The sequence below is a fragment of the Gekko japonicus genome, unplaced genomic scaffold, assembly GCF_001447785.1.
Source record: "Gekko japonicus isolate JY-2015 unplaced genomic scaffold, Gekko_japonicus_V1.1 scaffold177, whole genome shotgun sequence".
NCBI lineage: Eukaryota > Metazoa > Chordata > Lepidosauria > Squamata > Gekkonidae > Gekko > Gekko japonicus.
Genome location: NW_015161408.1, coordinates 665,541 through 683,043, shown reverse-complemented (window position 1 = coordinate 683,043; position 17,503 = coordinate 665,541). Strand labels below are relative to the sequence as shown.

Sequence of the window (17,503 nt, the reverse complement as noted above, 5' to 3'; positions counted from 1 at the left end):
GTTCTCCCAGATTAGAGTCCGCACACTTAACCACTACACCAAACTGGCTCTCTAGTGTTTTAGATGATTTTATGTAGATTTTAACTGTTATTTATGCATCAAATCGTGTAAGCCGCCCTGAGCCTCCTTTGCAGGGAGGGCGGGATACAAATTAAACAAACAAATAAATAAATACTTTTTTTAGAGAGAGAGTTTTTAAAATGCACCTGCTAGGATCCTTATACATCAGAGTTCCCCAACCTTTTGGAGCCTTTAGAATTCTGACACGGCGCGGTGGGCATGGCCACGAAATTGTTGCCAAAAATAGCTGCCGCAGCTTACCTTCTGCAATACGGTGAAGATCTTTGTGCTGTGGTAGCCGCCGCCCCCATAACAACATTTAAAAAAAAAATCTGCAAAGTCGATCAGGAGCCTTGCTGGGCAGAGGCCCCATGTGGCCCTGCCCAGTTTCCAAAAACACTTGGCAGGTGCCAGAAAAGGTGTTGGCAGGCACCCCATCGAGGACACCTGTTATGGATAGTGTTTCACAGGGGAAAATGTTTGCTCAGCAGTTAATAGGGTATGTTCTGTTTCTTTTATGTTTTCATTATGGGATACAATCATAGAAATACAGAGTTGGAAGGGGCCATCCAGGCCATCTAATTCAACCCCCTGCTCGAGGTGGGATCAGCCTAAAACAGGGGTGTCAAACATGCGGCCCGGGGGCCGGATGAGGCCCCCAGAGGACTTCTATCAGGCCCGCAGTGGAACAGGCTGTCTTCTGCTTCTGTTTCCAGTTCTGCTGTTGCTGCGTCATTGTAGGTCTGCAGCTTACAGATACACACCTGAACAGCATACTCAAGATTGCAACAGCACAGACCTTTTGATGCAGTAATTTAGAGCAAGAGGTGTCAGTCATCAGACACTGTTAAATAAACAAAATATTGCAAGAGTGCTAATGTTTTAAGCATGTTTTTATTTTAAGTAAAAAAAAAACCCCTTTGTGTTTGTGTCCTTTATAAAGTTTATATCTCTGCTACCTGGCATTACATTTTATGATACACATGGCCCGGCCCTCATAAGAAATGAATTCGACACCCCTGGCCTAGAGCATCCCTGACAAGTGTTTGTCCAGCCGCTGCTTAAAGACTGCCAGGGAGGGGGAGCTCACCACCTCCCTAGGCAGCCCATTCCACTGTTGCACAACTCTGACTGTAAAAAAAGTTTTCCCTAAGATCCAGCTGGTACCTTCCTGCCCTTAATTTAAACCCGTTATTGCGAGTCCTCTCCTCTGCTGCCAACAGGAACAGCTTCCTGCCCTCTTCTAAGTGACAGCCCTTCAAATACTTAAAGAGAACAACCATGTCCCCCTTCCACCTCCTCTTCTCCAGACTGAACATCCTCAAGTCCCTCAGCCTTTCCTCATAGGGCTTGGTCTCCAGACCCCCGATCCTCCTCTTTGTTCTCCTCCGTACTCGCTCCATTCTGTCCACATCCTTTTTGAAGTGAGGCCTCCAGAACTGCACACAATACTCCAGGTGCAGCCTGACCAATGCAGTGTACAGCAGGACTATGACATCTTGTGATTTGGATGTTATGCCTCTGTTGAGACACCCCAAGATCACATTAGACTTTTTTGTCACTGCATCATAGTGGCTGCTTATATTTAACTTACAGTCCATCCATACCCTGATTTCTTGTTCACACACACTGCTACCCGGAAGTGTATCCCCCATCCAGTATACGTGTTCCTCATTTTTTTTTACCCAGATGTAGAACTCAGCACTTATCCTTGTTAAATTGCATCTTATTCACATCTGACTATTTTTCCCAGCATGTTCAGATCTCATAGCAGTGGGACTTGCTCACTGTCGATCTTGTGCATGGATCTTCGCCCTTCACTATCCATCCCCTTCTTCTCACAGTGGTATTCTCCATAAAGCCTGTTGAAGATGCAAATGATAGCATTTTTGTCACATAGAATGCTTTGCATTGACTTCACAACAACCCTGTGGGGTTTGCCCCAATTATTTCTACTTTTGTGGAGAAAAAGACCCACCCCATGATCCCATGGCTCAACAGAGGCTAGAAATGTGAAGGCCTAGAACAATGGGGGGGTGACATCCTCCCCAAGGGCTTTTCTTCAGTTTCTGTAATTAAAAATTGAGAAATTTTAAGGAATGCGGAGGCTCATTTTTTCACTTTTGGATTGAGCTAAATGCTTTGTGACAAAGCACACTCAAAATGTGTAGCGTGAACCTTTCACAACATTAACAGCCATTTACAGACAATCCCCACATATACTGAAGAACAGAGGTCTTCGTCCATATTGAGCCTGTGGGCACATTTGGATTTCTGAGACAGTGTGGTGGGTGCAGGCACACAGTGGCTGCCACAGGAGGCAAAGCCAGCCACAAAAGTGGCCTCCGCAGCTTACTTTCCATCACTCAGTGAAGATTCTTGTGCTGTGGCGGCATTAAAAATCTGCATGGCCAATCAAAAGCTTTGCTGGACAAAAGCCCCATCCAGCTCCACCCACCTGGCAGGCACCAGGAAAGTTGTTGGCGAGGGCCCTGGCGCCCTGGGCACCCCATTTGGGGACCCCCGCTGTAGAACATGCAACACATTTTGAAAGATATGCTTATGGATGAAGTGGGAATGATTTTGGCAATAATTAATGTGTCTGATGATACAGCTGAGGTCTGAATGATGCAGTCTGTGTTGCTAAGACCATAAAATAAGATTAGGACCGATGTCCTACAAGCCGCTTCTCTGCCCTTGCTCTTCCCTTTCCCCCAATTGTATGTGTCAATTCCCCACTACTTGCTGCGTGGCCACATTTTGACCCGCAGCTTCGCCTGATTTCCCCTGCATCTTCTCGATCCTGTTTTTTGAGAATCAAAAAGGCGCGGGGGAGATTGGGTGAAGCTGTGGGTCAAAATGCAGCCGCACAGCAAGTAGTGGGAAATTGATGGATACAATCGGGGGAAGGGAAGAGCGAGGGCGGCGCAGCTGCTTGTGGGAAATCAGTCCAGGTTTGATAGCAAAGTAACAGTGCAACCCTAAGAATATTCCAGGAGAGAATTCTGCAATAGCCTGTTTAGAATTGTGCTCTGTCTGTCTCTGTCTGTGGTCACACACACTAAATGATCCATTTGCAATGCACTTTTCAACTGGATTTTGCCGGTTCACACAGGCCCAATTTGCACCTAGCATTTGCTCCACTGTTTTTCCAAACCCACGCTGGAACAGAAATTCCCCTTTACATTGAGTGCCACTTTCACTTTGATTGATGGTCGGATTCTATGGCAGTGTCCAGACTGCATGCCCTTTTCACGTCATTTGATCTCTGGGTTTTATATGTTTGATCTCTGGGTTTTATGCTAGCCGTCTGCATAGATTTATGGCCATTTTATGGCCGTTCAGGGGTGACTCTGCAGTCAGTACGGTGTTGGCCTGTGGTATTTGAATGTGGTTTTGAGCTGCATCTTTTACTGTTCCAGTGTGGGTTTGGTAAGGCAGCGGAGCAAATGCTAGATGCAGGTTGGGCCACAGTAAAATCTAGTTGGAAAGTGCACTGAAAGTGGATTTAAAGTGAATTATTTAGTGTGTGTGACCGCAGCCTCTTTCTCTCTCTTTCTCTTTCTCTCTCTCTCTCTCTCTCGTGTTGAATATGTTGACATTTCTTCCCAATTTTTTCTGTGTGTATATTCTTCTGAAAAAGAAGAAAACAGAGAAAGACATATACCCTTCCCATAGGCTCCCCTTTGCCAAAAATGTTTAAATATCTACTAGAGGGCACGTACGTGAGCCTTTCCAGTCAGATATGACCCTCTTGAGTTCCACAAACGGCCCTTGCAAGACTGAACTGCTGAATTCAGCCTTTGCTTTATCGGGGTCATTATCCCACTTCATCAAAGGAGCTCTTGGAGCCTCTCCAAAAATTATTGTACGTGAAGAAATTAAAGAATTCCATAAACAACCGTAGTCACTCACTTAAAATACAACACCCATTTCCTGAGCCATCAAGCAGGGGATAAGAACGGCCCTGCTAAAAATACATCCAAGTAATTTGGGTGTCCTTTTACTTTGTGTTCCAAAAATATGTAAACTTGGACGGGCCCTCTTGGGAAGCGATTTCTAGGGCAGTGTGTTTAGAACCAAGGAGGATTACTTTAATCCCCACCCGATAGCCACATATTTCAAACGTAGCCATGATCTCTGCTGGCAGTTCACTGGGCAGGGTCTGTAAATCTGGTGATTATTATTATTTTTTGTATTTTTCATATGTGCATGTGTGTGCGTGCATGCACATGTGAATGTGTGCGCAACTGGGAGTCATGGCGACCCCTGGTGACTGACCCCTACTGGGGGCCTGGAGGATATTCAGAGCGGTGGCTGAATAAAGCCTGCCCCCGCCTCCCAACTGCTGGTATTCCTTCAAAGTCTCCCATCCAGGTTCTTGCCAAAATCGACCCTGCGTAGCTTCCGAGATCTGACGAGATTGGGCTTGCCTGGGCTATCCAAGTCAAGGTGATCTGGTGCATTTTTAGCCCGGCCAAGGAGCTTAGAGCAACGAACATACACGGTTCTCCCTTTCCCGTTTTATGCTCACAACAGCCCCATGAGTTAGGTGAGACTGCGCAAAAATGACTGGCCCAAGGTTCGTGGCAGAAGTTCACTGAAGCCAATAGGCTTCAAGGGCGTCAGACTGTTTAGGACTGCACCATTAGTCTCCCAGAGACCTCGGGTGTCTCTGGCCACCACACCACACTCACTCTCGTGGTGGAGGGGAGATCCTGGCCTGTTACTTATTGTGACTGCTAATCGTGGCCTGGGGGGGGATGTTGAACAGAGTCTGTCATGCTCAGATGGTGGATGTTTCGTCGCCTTGTTTTTGTTTCAATTACTCGGCCCATTTGAATTATTTAAACCATCTCCTTTGAATCTGTTTTGCGGCCAGAGATCCGAACAAATAAAATAGGACTGTAGAGTGATGCTGTCTGCAGTTCAGCAGATGAATGTGGAGCGTGTGATTGATAGTGTTACTTTTGCTTAATTCTTGGTGGTGGTGGCTGGCCTCTGCAGAACGGGTGTGGTTTCTGTGTCTGGATTAGTTATCGGTGCCCCCCGCCACCGGCAGGCTGCTGGACCCCTCCAAAACCGGATGCTAGAACGTCAGGCTTCATCTCCGTAACCCATTCCTGAGGTTCAAGGTTAGGTGGGGATTGAGAAGACTCCCTTATGTGTGACCACAGAGATCCCCTGGGGGTGGGAAGTGCCGTCAAGTCTCAGCTGATTTATGCTGTCCCTGTAGGGTTCTCAAGGCAAAAATGGTGGTTTGCCATTGCCTGGCTCTGCGTAGCAATTCTGGACCTCCTCGGAGGTCTCCCATCCAAGTCCTGACCGGGGCCAACCATGCTTAGCTTTCGAGATCTGATGAGATCAGGTTAGCCTGGGCCATCCAGGGCAGGGCCGTAGATCCCTGGGGATGAATTGTTGCACCGATGCCTCTTTGGTTGTTTTCAGTTAGCAGAGCCAGGATGCCCACTGGCCAGATGTGCTGTCCCAGATGCCAAAATATCGGAGCTGTGTTGGCACCAGCAGATGGGCCCAGGCCTGAGCTGTGCATTCCCCCGATCCGATGTAAACTGGCAAAGCGTCCTAGAGAGTTCAGAGCCCTCTCTCCCCATCGCTGCAGGGTCAGGAAGGATTGTGGCTCTGCTAAACAAACACTTCATCATCCTGTCCTACAGCCAGGGGTACAGAACACATTGTTCGTGGTTTATACCATTGTAAACTTTTACAGGGTAGGCAAGAGGAACATTTCCAGTAAAATATCGAGATGCTTTCTTCTGCTCTTGGCTGGCTCTCGAGAAGGGCTTGGAGTGTTTCACAGTCGCTGATTTATGGGCGGCTTGATTTTTGTTCTCTCCCTCGCAATACGATTTAGCAACTTGCTCGGCAAACTTGAGTTGGCTCGGCGGGCCTCTGGGTCCAGGTTTTTCTAGCAGGAGAGGAAGGGTGGCAGTCCCAACGCCAGGGAACTGTGTCGTGGCGATGGCCACGAGTCTAGAAGACTTCAGAAAGGGGTTAGACACGCTCCGTTGGTGGCTACTAGCCATGGTGAGTGAAGGGAAGCTCCATACTTGGAAGCAGCAAACTTAAGAGGAGCCCTGCTGGATCAGACCAGCGGTCCCTCTAGTCCAGCATCCTGTCCCACACAGTGGCCAGCCAGTTCCTCTGGAAGTTCAACAACAGGGCATAGAGTTCAAGGCCTTCCTCTGATGTTGCCTCCTGGCACTCAGATTCAGAGGATAACTGCCTCTGAATGTGGAGGTTCCCCTCAGTCACCATGGCTAGTAGCCAGGGCTCTTTTTGTAGAAAAAGCCCAGCTGGAACTCATTAGCATAATAGGCCACACCCAACACCAGAAATTTATTAGCATATTAGGCCACACCCCTGCCAGCACAGCTCATTGGCACATTAGGACGCACCCCCATGTTACCAGAAGTGTGGTTATCCAGCCACACCTACCTTTTGCTTGTTATTCTGTTTACTTTGTTTGTTGTTAAAACCCAGGACTTTTTTTGTAGCAGGAACTCCTTTGCATGTTAGGCCACACACCCCTAATGTAGCCAATCCTAATGAGTTCCTGCTGTTGGGTGTGGCCTATTATGCTAATGAGTTCCTGCTGGGCGTGGTCAACTTGGGAGCCGGCCGGAACTCCGTTCCTGTGTGTTCCTGCCCAAAAATAGCCCTGCTAGTAGCCATTGACAGACTTATTCTCCATGAGTCTATCTAATCCCCTTTGAAAGCTGTCTGTGCCTGTGGCCATCACTACATCCTCTGGCAGGAAGCTTTGGAATGCCAGTGTTAGGAGGCAGCATCAGGAAAGGCCTGGACCTCTGTGCCCTGTTTGTTGGCCCACCAAGGCAGCTGGCTAGCCACTCTGTGACAGATTATGCCGGGCTAGATGGAACACTGGTCCTGATCCATTGGGGCTCTTTTTATGTTCTTAAGAGAGCACGAGGTCCGGTCCACGTGATATTTTCAAAGGTGTTCAGTGGGTAAAATGGCAAACGTGGCAAAGGCATCTGTAATCGATTTGGCCGTCATGTGCCCTCGTGTAAAAATAGAATTAGAATTCTGTACTGGAAACCTTGTGACCCAAAGACATGCTGGAAATTTGGAGGGGTGTGTGTGTCTTATTTTGAATAATTTATTCTGGAGAGGGGTCCAGGGCTAGGCAAGACACTGGATTCCAAGAAGCCTTGCTTAGCCTCCAATCAGACTGGAAATTTCATTAAGTGTGTTGCCTACACCCTTTCAGCATATCCACATTGATAAAATACGGTTGTCCCATCAGGCACCAGGCTGAAACATTCTTTTCCTCTAGTAGAAAAGAGCAAGAGTCCAGGAGCACCTTAAAGACTAACAAAATTTGTGGCAGGGTAGAAGCTTTCGGGAGTCACGGCTCACTTCTTCAGATACCACCAGTTCTTAATCTCTTTAAGCTGGTTTTCAGTCTTCTTCTGGCCTGAGGGCTGTTTCATTAATATCATTTTAGACTGCTCAGTGCTTGTTTCACATGGTTTTTGATGCCCTGGCTTGTTCTTAAGGGCTTTGTTTGATTTATAGTGGTTGAGTTTCAGTTTGTTTTGTTTTACTGTTTTAGTTGTAAGCCTAAACCTTGAGCAGGTCTCTGGAGAGGCAGCATATGCATTTCCCAAACAAATAAATATTTCTGTGTTGTTTTTAAATTATCTACTAAAAGAATTTATATCCCACGTCCCCGTCCTTATACAGATCCACAGGGTGGTATATACTCCAGTCAAAAATAATGTACACAAACAATAATAAATCAGGGAAGGGGAAAGCCATCTGACAATTCCAAACCCTAGTGGCAGTTCCATTAAAAAATACAGTTTGCCAAGAGGATAAACAGTTTTCAGTGCTGCTCAGGGCCATAATTTTACTGCTAAGGTAAAAGCCAGTGAGCATAATGCAGGTTCAGTTTTCAGCAAGGAAGGAAGGAAGGAATGATGGAGAGAAAGTGTTAAGTAAGGAAGGAAGGAAGGAAGGAAGGAAGGAAGGAAGGAAGGAAGGATCTGCCAAATGATCAGGACAGATATTCAGACAAATCTGTCTGGGGAGGGACAATAAGCCACCACAGAATGGGTCTTCTATATGGTAGCCATCCCCTGTGAACTTTAAGCACAACCTCATCTGGGAGAAATTGAGTTCTACTTACACCTCCCATTGAGCAGCTCCTTCCTTACCATACCTGTATCTTCAGCACTGAAATTTATTGAGAATAAACTGCTACTTTCAAGCACCAGGTTCAGGCTTTGTGTCTCACTTTTGTCATGTATCCGTTTCACTAGTACACTCGGGATGGGGATGGGGCTCCGTGGTAGAGCATCAGCTTTGCTTGTGGCATGTCCCAGGTATGATCTTCGGCAGTTAAAAGGACCAGGTAGCAGATGATACAAAGGCCTCTGTCTGAGACCCTGAAGAGAGACCGCCATTCATAGTGCAGAGCGTCAACCTTGATAGACCCATAATCTGACTTATCATAAGGCAGTTTTGTGTGTTCATTTTTATTTCCCTCCCCTTCCATGTGGCATATGTGATTCTCAGTTCCCCTGTTTATCCTTGTAACAACTCTTTAGAGCCAGTGTGGTGGCTCTAAAGAGAACTGTCCGCTCTGAAGCAGCGGACTCTAACCTAGAGAACCAGGTTTGATTTCCCACTCCTCCCCCACATCAAGCCTGCTGGGTGACCTTGGGTTAGTCACAGTTCTCTCAGAGCTCTCTCAGACCCACCGACCTCACAAGAGGCCTGTTATGGGGAGAGGAAGAGAAGAAGAAGAACAGAAGAGATGGGATTTATACCCTGCCCTTCACTACCCAAAGGAGTCTCAGAGCGGCTTACAGACTCTTTTCACTTCCCCTCCCCACAACAGACACCCTGTGAGGTCATCTTGCAGGTGCAAGTGGAGGCATGGGGAATCAAACCCGGTTCTCCCAAATTAGTGTCTGCACACTTAACTGCTACACCAAACTGGAAGGGAAAGGTGATTGCAAGCCACCCTGAGACTCCTTAGAGAAAAGTGCCCTACAAAAAGCAGCTCTTCTTCTTCTTCTTTGAGGTAGGTAGGGCAGATTGACAGAGGCTGACTCCAGGACACCCGTGAACTTCATGGCTGTGTGAAGGTCTGAGCCCAGGTTTTGCCCAGATCCTGGTCCAACCACACTGGCTCCCTACAGTGGCGTCTGCTTTGGCCATTGGGTTTGTTTAACCCATCAGGTGGAGATGGCAGTACGGGGCAGCCCATCCCAGCTCCTTCCCATCGCTCACTCCTCCTTGCCGGGCTCCTTCACTTAACCTTGGCCTCCCATTGTCGTAAGCTCCGGTATTAAGAAGTTCTTTTTAGCCACAGTTCCATTCCTCCGCCAGGCCGTGTTTCAAAGAGAGGCCCCATGACGGCATGCGCAAGTTATGCGTTTCCAAAAGGGGAGCTGGCACCCCTTGCCTCTGCTGCCTCTCTTTTTATCCTGTCTGGTTCAAAATTGCTCGGGTCCAGCAGGGTCAGTGTCTGTTTGGATGGCCGGGTTGCGGTTCAGCTATGGGTTGGCCTTCTTGTTACATTCACCACTGAGATATTTTTCTGCTGGGCTAAACATAGGCATTTCTCAAGAACCCCAAATGCGGCCTACTGTGTTTGGGTCCATTTAGTTTTCGCTTGTAGACTGTTCCTGGATGTGCGCTGTTCTTAAAGCATCTGGGTTTGAAACAGTGTGTGGGGGTGGTGGTGGGGGTTGTTTTTGGCTCTTCGAACCAAGGCACAACAAAGAACCACCCAAAATCTCTCTGTCTTCCCCTCGCAACAGGTGGTTAGAAGTCCAAGTCGATAATCTGACTTGCACTCAGCGCTGGGTCCAGTACCTCCGGTTGCTTCAGGAGTCGATATGGCCCGGCGGAGTCCTGCCAGAGGTGCCCAAGCCGCTCAGGACGGAAGAGCAGAAGGCAGAGGCGGAAAAGCAGGCCTTGCAGGTTCTCATGGGTATCTTGCCCGGTGAGTTGCCCACTTTGTGCAATGAGAGTGCAACAAATGAGTATTGCAAGCTACCACTTTAATCGAACATGATGGCAGAGAAGTCGGATGGCCACCCTAGTCTGAGAATCCCTGGTTTCCAGATATTAAGCTGTAATTTTTGAGTTTGATATGGTGGAATGAATTTCAGTGGGTACTGGGGAAAGCTAACATGACGACACGGGGAGGGGGGGTGATGTGGGACCCAGTTTATTAACTCTGTTTCATAAAGAGTCTCAAAGAGTAAAATCCAAGGCCATTTTTAGCTTTATCTGCAGCTATCTATAAGTTTCCATGTTGTACGTCCATGAGGGCTGGAAACTTGTTCGTTTTTAACGAAATGAGCTATTTAGACATTTCAGCATTTGTGTTGTTGTTTAGCAAGATGAAACGTGATTTGTGACCCAATATGGATGGATTTCAAACTCTGTAAGCATGGTTTAAGTCGTAAACTGTGAGTTTAAAGATACCACATTAGGCTTTTCATTATTATGGGGCGGAGCAGGGCTCTACTGGTAGCTGGAGCTCCTTTGCATATTAGGCTACATACCCCTAGTGTAGCCAATCCTCCAAGAGCTTACAGTAGCCCCAGTAAGAAGAGCTCTGTAAGCTCTTGGAGGATTGGCTACACTAGGGGGTGTGGCCTAATATGCAAAGGAGCTCCTGCTACCAGTAGAGCCCTGGGCGGTAGGGTGGAGGAGATACCATGTTCATCTTTTTCTAGGACCAAGATTTGGAAAAGCAGGATGTTTGGTTTGTTTTAAAGCTAGACTAAAGACCTGTATCCAAAAGGTGTCTTCATTCAAGAGTTATTTCACATTAGGTGGTATTTATCCCACCTCCAAATGCTTTCTTGGTATCCAGGGTAAAATTCCAGTATGCAATCTAAGACCCACTCGAGTCATGTTGTAAGGTCTGTCTTGTCCTTGGGACTCACACCAATCTCTGATGTCCTCAGAAATAATCCTAGAAATCCTTGGAATTGGTAAATGTCAAGAAAGCTGGAGCCTGGTGCTGGAATCCATGCAGCACCCCATCATAAACAGGTAAGCATGTCTGACTTGCATTGTTACAGGCCAGTAAAGAAACCTGTGCAGTGGTTGGTTTAAATAGTTCTTTTGGATGAAACTCCATAGGATTGGGAAGATTCAGTGGAATTTTGTGTTCTAATGAGAAATGTATAATTATCCCCAGAACAAACCTTGAGTCCAGTCGGCACCTTTTAAGACCAACAAAGTTTTATTCAAGTTATAAGCTTTCGTGTGCATGCACACTTCTCTGTATCTGAAGAAGTGTGCGTGCACGCAAAAGCTTATACCCTGTATACAAAATTGTTGGTCTTAAAGGTGCCACTGGACTCGAACTTTGTTCTGCTGCTTCAGACCGACACGGCTACCCACCTGAATCTGTCATTGTCCCCAGTGTGTACTGAGTGGTAAAGTTGCAGACATTATCTTCTAGAGCAGAAAGGAGGAGCGTAAAAGTGACAGGGAGGCTGGCATTGTGGGTACAGGCACCACACCCGAGTATCCCTTTGTCCTCAGTTCTCCGTGACACATTAGGCTCACATGCATAAGCTTTTTTTTGTGCAACTACAGCAGAGAAACGCTTCCCGTTTTCACACTGAGGCTGCGTTCTGGACCAGGTGGTAAGAAAAGTTACTTTTTTCCCACCACAGAGAACAATGGAGGGGATAGGGACAACCTGTCTGGAGGCCCGTAGAATTGAACCCCCTGGTCCAATGTTCTTTAGTCTTGGTTGGTATCTTGGGGAGAGGCTCCAGCAGCTACCCTGTGAGTTTGGAGCCTCTCCCTCAAACCCCCTCCCCTCCAGCCCCAAAATATACCCTATGTTTTCGCCATTGACTTCAATGGCCCATAGAATATAATGGGGCCGAATTGCCGCTGAAATCCAGCGGCAATTCGGCGGCAAGCCGATTCAGATCAGAGAATCTGAATCGGCCTGCAGCAGCCCAAAAGGGGTCCGAATGGGCCATTTTCGGGGGTGCATTCGGTTTGGACAAACCGAATGCACATCCCTAGTTCTTAGGCAGGAAGCTTTGGAGAAGACCTTTCTCTGCTTGAGACCCTGGAGAGCTACTGCCACTCAGAAGAAGAAAGAAGAGATTGGATTTATACCCCGCCCTTCACTCAGAGTCTTAGAGTGGCTTACAAACTCCTTTCCCTTCCCCTCCCCACAACAGACACCCTGTGAGGCAGGTGGGACTGAGAGAGCTCTTTCCAGAACTGCCCTTTCAAGAACAGTTCTGACAGAACTATGGCTTGCCCAAGGTCATCCAGCAGCTGCGAGTGGAGGAGTGGGGAATCAAACCCGGTTCTCCCAGATTAGAGCCCGCTCACTTAACAGAGTAGACAGTACTGAGCTAGATAGATCAGTAAACTACAGAAACTTGTAATGGCCAGTTCCATGGGCATACATATCAAACTTTCTCTTAATATCCTCTTTCGTCTTGTTTTCAGACACATGGTCTACTGTCTCTCGGACATCCTGTTGGAGTTTTTGATCCCTGAGCTCCAAGTAGATAAACCCCAACCAGCACCAGTAGGTGCTTCAGTCTGTGGCGCAACTGAGAGAGCTAGCTTTTCATCACACTAACTTGGAGTGGTGCGGCCAACAGCCAAGGAGAAGAGAATTCCAAAAGCATCGATTCCTCGATGTTGTGTGTCCACTGCATTGAGCCAAGGGCTGTTGGAGAAGGCCTGTGAGACGGAACATCTTCCAGCAATTGCTGGATCTACTTGTGGTCCAATGGTCTTGTCTTGTACTGTGAAAAAGTCTCCATTCCATAACTCCGGTGCAGTTCTCTGTTAGAAAATGCGTTCTCTTTGAAGAGATGAACAACCTGCTTAATAGGACAAGATTCCCGTTGACATTCCTGTGTAGGTGTAATGTAACATCCTGCATATTGTTTCCAACTGTGGTTTTCTTTGGGAGTTGAACTCTTGGTGCACACATAGATGGGCATTCCTCGTCATGATCTCTGTTGACATATATTTATAATTAAGAGAAAAAGGCGACTTTCCCTGTTTTAGTAAATAAACTTGTCCTCCCTCATTTGGTGCCTTGGGTAGTTGTTCTTGATATTCATGCAGTCCCTTCAGGCACGGAGCAGTACGAATCCCAGAAAAACCCATAGATCAGACCATTAAAAAAAACCATGTTAAATTAGGATGGTTTCTCCTATTTCTTAATATAGGGTGGCTGTAAAGCTGGAATCAAGGGAGGTAGGTGCTAGCAACCAGATCCAGTTGCATCCTAACTTGCACACAACTGAGAACTATTATCTGTTATGATTTGGTGAGTCACCTGTCTATGGATGCCACCACCAAAAAGGCCCTGCACTAGTAGTTCAAGTAGGGAGCTTTAACAGACAGTCTGAGGACAGGGAGACTGGTTTGGGGGAAAGTTCCCTAAGGGACACCTTGCCCAGGCTCTTTGGTGCTCAAAAGTATTAACCAGCGCTTTGTGTTGAGGTTGGCAGCCAACAGGCAACCAATGTAGGCATGCCAAAATTAAAAGTCACATACTTTCGGCTGCCTGGTCATGGACAGGAGGTCAGAGTTCTCTATCAGCTGGTGCTACGGAATCATCTTCAAAAAGCAGGCCCATGTAAAGAGCACATGTCAGTAAACTAAGCTAGGACAATAAACCAAACGAGAGCCAGATTCTGATTGGTGAAAAGAAGGACATGACGAGCTAGGTAGCACAACTCGAAGAGGAATGTGTTCAAAACGGGGGAGTTCAAGCCCCAAATTAAAACCATATTAATTTTGTTTGAACATGAGAACGAAACCCTATACGGCAAAGTGCTTGGGTCATATATTATTCCAGATTAGACATGCCACAGAAATCCATTACCTATGACTAAAATGAACATTTGCGCAACACATGATGTGATGATCACTGTGAGAGCCAAATTCCCTTCCATAATATCCACCCCGGGCTAGACTGGGCCATTTCCAGTATCAACAGCTTTAAGATTAAGCACTTATCCTCGCTCGGCGTATGGCGTAATTAATACCAGATCAAACTGGGAACTCTAGTCTTGGCACCGTTGCCACGTCTGAGAGGGTCTATCTGGTGGATTAGGGGTAAATCTAATGAGATTTCCCAACATGTTAAGACCTGGAGGCCTGGCCTTGGTAGGATATGCAAAGGCTATAGGTGGCAATAATATCTTAAGTGTAATGAAATATAATGGCACCTGCATCTGTTCTTAAGAGGACATTATATGAGGAAAGTTATCCCTTTCTAAGTGTTGGAATAGCCAATGTCTGGCGTACAAAGAAGAAGAGAAGACGACCCTAGAGGAGGCAGCAAGAGGAGAGTTGGATAGGATAGTGGGGTCAGCACCTTCTCTCCTGTCAAGTGCCATTCCTTGTCTGTCTCCAGATTGCTACTCTTTAGGGCAATATTCTGCTTCTTCTCAAAAATTCCACACCTCTCTCTCTCATCCACTGATGTGGCTAGGAACCCATCTCTGTCTCTACTCTTCGCTACGAAGTATATTAATTCCTGAATAAAGCTTCATCTTTAGACATTTCTGGGGAGGAGTGTGTGCAAAAGAGATCTTGGGGTAAGAGTGGACTGTAAATTAAATACGAGCAGTTAGTGTGATGCAGTTGCAAAAAAAGGCAAATTCAGTCTTGGGTTGTATTAAAAGGGCCATAGCATCGAAATCGCAGGAGGTCATAGCCCCTCTGTATACTGCCTTGGTCAGGCCACACCTGGAGTACTGTGTGCAGTTTTGGAGGCCTCACTTCAAAAAGGATGTGGACAAAATCGAGAGGGTGCAGAAGAGAGCGATGAGGATGATCAGGGGTCTGGAGACTGAACCCTATGAGGAAAGGCTAAGGGCCCTGGGAATGTTTAGTTTGGAGAAGAGGAGATTGAGAGGGGACATGAGTGCTCTCTTTAAATATTTGAAAGGCTGTCATTTGGAGAAGGGCAAAGAGCTGTTCCAGTTGGCAGCAGAGGATCATAGGACCCGAAGCAATGGGTTTAAATTACACGCAGAAAGGTATTGGCTGGATATTAGGAAAAACTTTTTTCATGGTCAGAGTGGTTCAGAGGTGGAATCAGCTGCCTAGAGAGGTGGCGAGCTCCCCTTCACTGATGGCTTTCAAGAAGAGGCTGGATGAATGTTTGTCAGAGATGCTTTAGGCTGGTCCTGCATTGGGCAGGGGGTTGGACTAGATGGTCTGTATGGCCTTGTCCAACTCTATGATTCTATGATCTACATCTATGATCCTTTGTCTCACCCACTTGTACCTTGCCCTGCACCTAAGAGCCTCTGGTGATCTTTCTACCTTTAATCAGATGTGCTTAGTTGGGCCAACACAAAATCCATTGAAGTCAATGGACTTAGAAGGGGGTAACTCTACCTAAGCTTGCACTGTAAAACTCCTGCCATTTTATCATCCAGGCAGTGAGAGTACAGGCCAGAGACTAAGTTGACCAGTTTGGATGAGACATGCAGCGGGTAAGCAGGATTACACCTGCCTGTCCCTCCAAAGGGCATGAGTGTCTCCAGGCTCTTGCAGCAGATGTAACATATGCAGATGTGATATTCCCATTGGCTTGCAAGGCAAGAGCAGGCTGCTCACTCAGGTTCCTGCTCTTAGGTTCGCACAGCGACAGGAGTGTTCAAAACAACATTTGTTGCCCTGACCTGGATAGCCCAGGCAAGATGTCATCAGATCTTGGAAGCTAAGCAGGGTTGACTCTGGAAAGTACTTAGATGGGAGACCTCCAAGGAATACCAGCAGTCAGGAGGCGGGGGCAGGCCACCTCTCTGAATATCCTCCAAGCCCCCAGAATATCCTTCCAGGCACACACACACATTCACCAGAGGTCACCATGATTTCCAGGTGCACACATACACAGGCACATATGAAAAATACAAAAAAAAAGTTTATTAGCAAGGAGGAGATACAAGGATGGGAGCGAGCGATTTCAGGACAAGAGCACTCGTGCAGTCGGCAGTTCTAACTGTAAGGAACAAATACCCAACTTACAGAATTCTGGGTCTGAACCCTATAAGATCTATCCTAGTAAAGTCTCGCATCATTTATACACATTGTACTGAAACAGGCACAACATTTCATAAAACAAGCAAGTATTGGGTAGGTGAATCAATGGGAAGTAATATGAGCATTTATACAGGGAAACATTCCTCCCTAGTTGGTTCATTTTTTTCTGTCCTGCACACTCACCAGTTTGGTACTGGAAGCGCTGGATTCCGTAATGGGAATTAAAACACCTAAACTTGGCATCATGCACAGCATCTGTGCAATGGCTATTAAACCCTTAAAGGCGACAGTCTTTCCAACAACCAGCAGCTTAACACTGCAAAATAATTCAGGGAACTAGCAGCCCAGCTCTTAAAGCAAGCAGCATTAAGAGGCTTCCGAGGCTGCTGTTGGGCAGATAAAAGAAAACTGAAAGACAAGTGAGCGTTTAAGTAGCTTTGGGTGTCACAGTCCACCTCGGGGGGCCTTGTCCCTTTGTACAGCTTCAGCAATTAAAGTCAGGGGTTGTTTGAAGAAACCTGCCTGAAGACTCCTCCTTCCCTTTTCTCCAAGCCCCTTCCGTTCCCTTCCTCTCGTTTCCCGAACCAGGCAAAAGAGCGGTCGAGTATCACTTGACCAAAGAAATCTCCCTTCCTGTTCCCAAGCCTCTTTTTGGATGGGGGGGGCCCCCTCAATGGCCGTTCTTAAAAGAGGACAGAAGTGGAGGAAGATCAAAGACCATAAACATTCTATTTTTTTCCCCCAAGGCCTAGCAAAGCGGACCGATTTTCACTCAAGGACCAAGCCTCTCACAGAACTTCCCCGGTAATGGGCCTCCCTCTTGGCCATTCTTTTTTCCCCCTTTTAAAATCAACAAAGGTCAGCAAAGTGGGCCATCTCGACTGAAGATGGCGGAAGGACGGATGCTTGTCTGCCTTGTGTGTTTAGCGCAAAGGACAAGGTCCCAGCTGTTTGCTTGCCAAGACGGGCCTTTCTGTGTAGCCATTTCACATTTCCAACCAGATGGGATGGAGCACTTGAAACCTCAGTGCTCTTTATTTGCGAGCTTTTAATTTCCCCCCCATTCTCTTCTGCTAGAGTCTCTGGTCCCTCTGTGGTTCATTCACGCCCCCTTCTGCTTCTACGCTTCTTAATTTTTTTTATTATTATTTGGATCTGTGAGAAAGGCGATTTAATCCCCTTGTACTGCAGATTAAGTCTATTATAGCTGCCCTGGCCCTGACATTTTCTCAGAGAAGTGCACAGCTGGGACCTTGCAAGAGCTTTCCAGTATCTCCACTTCTGCTTTTATTTGTTGAACACAGAACATCCAGATGTGACCTTTTCCTCGACACAAAATCACACCTATAGGCAGAGACCCGCGTGATACACA

The 17,503-nt window shown here is 46.9% G+C and overlaps 1 protein-coding gene across 1 annotated transcript in view; it reads left to right on the top strand.

The window, feature by feature from the left end:
- Positions 1 to 13,146, top strand: part of SNX19 (sorting nexin 19) — a 67,552-nt gene extending 54,406 nt beyond the window's left edge. The window contains exons 10-12 of the mRNA XM_015426514.1: positions 9,876 to 10,060; positions 11,037 to 11,124; positions 12,559 to 13,146. Coding sequence (XP_015282000.1) covers positions 9,876 to 10,060; positions 11,037 to 11,124; positions 12,559 to 12,694 — 409 coding nt within the window. The 3' untranslated portion in view covers positions 12,695 to 13,146. The remainder of the gene's footprint in view (positions 1 to 9,875; positions 10,061 to 11,036; positions 11,125 to 12,558) is intronic.
- Positions 13,147 to 17,503: the final 4,357 nt, after the last annotated feature.